The sequence below is a fragment of the Otolemur garnettii genome, unplaced genomic scaffold (assembly GCF_000181295.1).
Source record: "Otolemur garnettii isolate 467f Iridium unplaced genomic scaffold, OtoGar3 scaffold00013, whole genome shotgun sequence".
NCBI lineage: Eukaryota > Metazoa > Chordata > Mammalia > Primates > Galagidae > Otolemur > Otolemur garnettii.
This window is the reverse complement of record NW_003852408.1, coordinates 30,456,252-30,460,855: the sequence shown is the minus strand read 5'-3', so window position 1 is coordinate 30,460,855 and position 4,604 is coordinate 30,456,252. Positions and strand designations below refer to the sequence as shown.

The 4,604-nt window shown below is 47.6% G+C and overlaps 1 protein-coding gene across 1 annotated transcript in view; it reads left to right on the top strand.

Annotated features, from left to right (window-relative positions):
* AOX4 (aldehyde oxidase 4) overlaps nucleotides 1-4,604 on the top strand; it is a 71,424-nt gene that overhangs the window by 6,714 nt on the left and 60,106 nt on the right. The window contains exons 3-4 of the mRNA NM_001308455.1: nucleotides 805-901; nucleotides 3,964-4,072. Of these exons, the coding sequence (NP_001295384.1) occupies nucleotides 805-901; nucleotides 3,964-4,072 (206 nt within the window). The remainder of the gene's footprint in view (nucleotides 1-804; nucleotides 902-3,963; nucleotides 4,073-4,604) is intronic.

Sequence of the window (4,604 nt, the reverse complement as noted above, 5' to 3'; positions counted from 1 at the left end):
TGACCTTATATTACCTCTACCTGGGCAGCAATTTCCAAGATAAAAATTAAGCTTAACCTCCACCCAAGCCAATTATAACCTCCACCCATAAAATCTCATGGAACTCAAAGCAGGGGATTTACATAAGTAATTTGCTCTCCCTTTGAGAAAATACATAAATGTCTTACCGGAAGAAAGTAAGTACACCGTGATTGTTGACACTACCGGTGAAAGAGCCATGGCTGTGAGATTAATATTCTCTAATCCCCTAAGAAGGTAAAAGCATTACATTGCTGTACCAGGGAAAGTTAAGCCTGGGAGTGGGGCAAGGATTTCTGCACACAAACCACCTCCCACCACCTCTAAAGCAATCATGTTTCACAGGGCCAGAATCCATTGTCCACAACTCTGATTTCAGCAGGCTTTTTCATAACACGTTGGGATGCAAACCCTGACCTAAGTGGCTCCGGGCTCCCTGTGGTCTTGGTGTGTCCTAGTCAGTGTGAATATCTGTGTGGTTTACTGCAGAGATGTTAATATTTTCCATCACAAGCGGCTGCCCTAGACCCATTGGGAGGGCTATATTATTACCTTCCTAAAATCTGAGAAATTTTTAATTTCAAAGTACGTCTGGACCTGAGGTTTGCAGATAAGACAGTGTGTGTCTGTAACAGCTCATTTAGAAGCAAAAAAACGGCACAATGTCTTTAAGCAAGAAACTGGCCAATTTGGTACAAGACTCAAGAAAATATGTTGCTCGTTTTGACTATGGGGGGGGGAGAAGGTAAAAACTGGCTCCCTTTTCCTTGACTCCCTTCCGTCAAGTCCGTCTCACGGGTACAAAATATGCCTGTGGGGAAGGCAGCTGCGGGGCCTGCACAGTGATGTTGTCACGATACAACCCCAAGACCAAGGCCATCCAGTATCCTTTGCATCCAGCTGGCCCCTGCTCTGGGCACAGCACCTCTCCTCCCCCCCTCTCTCCAGGTGTCTCCAGTTCCCTGACTGCCTCTAGGCCAGCTCTCCCTAAACCTCCTAAACCCCAGACCTTCGAGCAGACCCTCTTCCCATAGGAATCTATCATCCTGCATCCCAATCTCTCAGACTCTGCTCTATCCCTATAAAAATACTTCCTTTCCTTTTGAGTCAGAGATTTCATGATCGGCATCAGGCCAGAACGGCTTGATGCACAGAAAGCAATCCTCCTGGAGGGAGAGTTAGGCCTTTAACAACACTTAGAAGAGGTGTCTGCCTGGAAGGGCTGAATGAGACCTTAAATCCTGCTAAGGATGCAGTCACCAGCTCCTTGACCTAAAAATGCAAGTATGCTCATTGACTAAAGGAGGTGCTGAGGAGGAGTTGCCCAGGATGACTTCCAAGTTTTTGCCTTAGGGGACTGGGTGGTGCAGTTTACAAGTTAGAGAACTTGGAAGAGGAGGAACAGAGGTGGGGGAAGTGATAAATTTAGCTGTGGGGTCACTAGGGGACACCTAAAAGGAACTGTCCACCCAGCATCTAATTAGGCTGGTCTGATACTTAGAGAAGAGGTCTCATCTAAAGCTATAATTTATTGGAAGTTATCAGCATAAATAATAACAATGATAATGAAAAATAATTAACATTTGTTAAATACTTGTTTTGTACCAGGTACTATTCAAAGTAGCTCACATGTATTATATTCTGCTCCCGCCACACACACAAAACTTTTAGACAAGCATTATTTTCACTCACATTTTTATTTTTATCTATTTACTTTTTTTTTTTTTTTTTGAGACAGGGTCTCACTATGTTGTCCTTGGTAGAGTGCCATGGCATCACAGCTCACAGCTACCTCAAACTTAAGCAATTCTCTTGCCTCAGCCTCCCAAGTAGCTGGGACTACAGGCACCTACCACAACACTACCTATTTTTTTGTTGTAGTTGTCATTGTTGTTTGGCAGGCCGGCCTGGGTTCGAACCCACGAGCCCTGGTGTATGTGATCAGCAGCCTAGCTGTTGAGCTACAGGCACCAAGCCTCACTCACATTTTTAAAAAGAGGAAACTGAGGCTAAGAGAGTTAAGTATTTAAAACTTTCAGGAGATGGGGTATGGTGGCACATGTTTGTAATTCTAGCACACTGACAGGCCGAGGCAGGTGGATTGCCTGAGCTTAGAAGTTTGAGACCAGCCTGAGTAAGAGTGAGACCCATCTCTATGAAAAGTAGAAAAACCAGCCCCGTATTGTGGCGGGCACCTGTACTCCCAGATACTCAGGAGACTGAGGCAAGAGGATGACTTGAGCCCAAGAGTTTGAGGTGTCTGTGAGCTTTGATGTCACAGCACTCTACCGGGGATGACAAAGGGAAACTTTGTCTCAAAAAAAAAACTTGCCAGAAGTTTCATGGGCCAGTTAGTGCCCATCAAGGCAGTGGTAGGAACTATCAGAAAGCAGGTAAGTGGAAGACTTACACTTAAGCCACAGAAGGAGAATGGACAAGGAAAGAAGCCCCTACCACAGAGCCCTACGGGGAGTAGCTAGAGAAGGAGGGGCATTGAGGGGAGAAAGTTCCAAGAAGGCAGGAATGGTCACTAGCGTGAAACACCAGGGAGTGGCCCAGGGACCCTGGATTGCTCCCAGAGCAACGTCAGCAGGAGGCTGAGGCTGAGGCTGGGTGGCACGGTGCAGGGGTGCAGGCGGTCTGGGAGTGAGTGAAGGGAGAAGAGGCTGTAGGAGCCCAGGGAGAAACTTGACTAAGGAAGGAGAGGAAGGTGGGCTGCCGGGTTTAGGATTTTTTTAGCACAGCAAACGCTTGAATTTATTTCTAAATGGGAGGCAATTCAGGGAAGTGAGAAGCTAGAAAGGAAGAGGAGAGGGGATCACTGAAGATGGGACAAGTCCATGCAGAGATAAGAGTGAATGGCATTGGGGGGCAGGGCAGGAGCAGGGAGGATTGTGCACCCTCCGAGCTTGAGTGGAGGTGTGACTGCGGACGTAAGTGAGTGGTCGCAGGCTGGGGTGTGCAGGGAGCCCCTGCCTCTGGGTCCGGGCTGAAGCACTTGGACAAGGCCAAGGAAAGCCATGAATGAGCCCTGGGAGAGTCACTAAGAGAAGGGGGAGGGGGAGATAAGATGGGAGGGGACAAACCGTGAGGGGGAGAGAATTGCAGATCTGAAGAAGCAGAACTGCACCTGTTGCACAGGGTAGCCTGGGACCCACCCAAGTTCTGTGTGCCCTTCAGGCTTCTGGGGTCCCCAGCTGGTCAGCTGTGTGGCTTCTGCACTCTGTCTGCTCCTTGGAAGAGCCACATTCATGCTCTCAGCCTGTGTAGAGAGGAGAGGAAATATTCCCCAGGAAAGGGACAATGTCTCCTAACTGAAAAGAGAATGAAACTTAGCCTGAGTGGGAATAAAGAAGCTAAATTTAACTGGTGAAGTCCGGACCTCATTTCCCAACCAGCGACGTGAGAACCTGGTGCTGACCACATTTGCCACGTCACTGACACAGATGACGCTGTGGGAGGGTCAGTCAAGACGAAGGCCCATGAAAACAGCAATGCTCACAGTGGCCTGCCCTGGAATCTTCTGAGGATCCCTAAAAAGTGACTAATTAATCCCACCCTAGATGTTCTGATTAACTGGGCTGGGATATAAGTCGGGCATCTGCATTTTGAAAGCTTTCCACTACTAAGAATCACATGGCAAAACTTCCCCAGAGTTTTTTATTCCTTTCTCTAGAATGAGAAACAAAATGGAGACTGGGGGTCTCTTAGAGGTGCTACCCAAAAGTCTTCATTAGTCCTCTTTTTCTGTTTCTTTCTACCATTCTGCACAAGCCATCTGTAAGCCCTTTCTGGGTATATCCAGAGGTTTCTGGTTTTATATCTAGTCTGCTCTGTATGGTCAGAGAAGTACAGTCTCACAAGTCTCCTCAGTTAACTGACGTAACTCCTTGAACTCCTCTCCGCACAATTGCAATGTGTTCTCTTTACCTAATTCCGTCACAGCCATTTCCCAGCTACGGCGTGCCTGGTGCCCATCTGCTCCCTCCATGGGGCTGCTGTCACCACGGTGGAAGGTGTAGGAAGCATCAAAACCAGGATTCATCCAGTGCAGGTAGGCGCAGAGGGGGTCTGGACCAGACGTTGGCACCCCCATAGTCTAACGCACCCCAGGTAGGTCAGCAACCTGGAACTCCTTTGAGCTTTTCAGTTCCCATCTTGGAGCTTCATAGCTGGGGCTAAGTTCAGAGATCTTGTCAAGACTTTTTCATTGATTTTAATAGATCTTAACCCCAAGAGACCTTTTCAGCCCCATTCTCACCCTAAAGTAAGAACCATCCAAACTAACAAGAGAAGAAAATGGAATAGAAGTCTGAAGTTTATAGAAGATACTAGTTGTCTATCCCATTTCAAAATTACTTAACCCTGATGGAGAGGCCAATAATGTGTACAGATACTCCCCCAAATGCTTTCCAAAGGTCTGACAAGTAACCATCTGGTACTCTACAAAGCACAAGTCAATAACAGTGCTTGCTCACTGCCAGAGGACTTTTTTAAAAAATGACAAGTTAGGCTCGGCGCCTGTGGCTCAAGCGGCTAAGGCGCCAGCCACGTACACCTAAGGTGGCGGGTTCGAATCCCCAGCC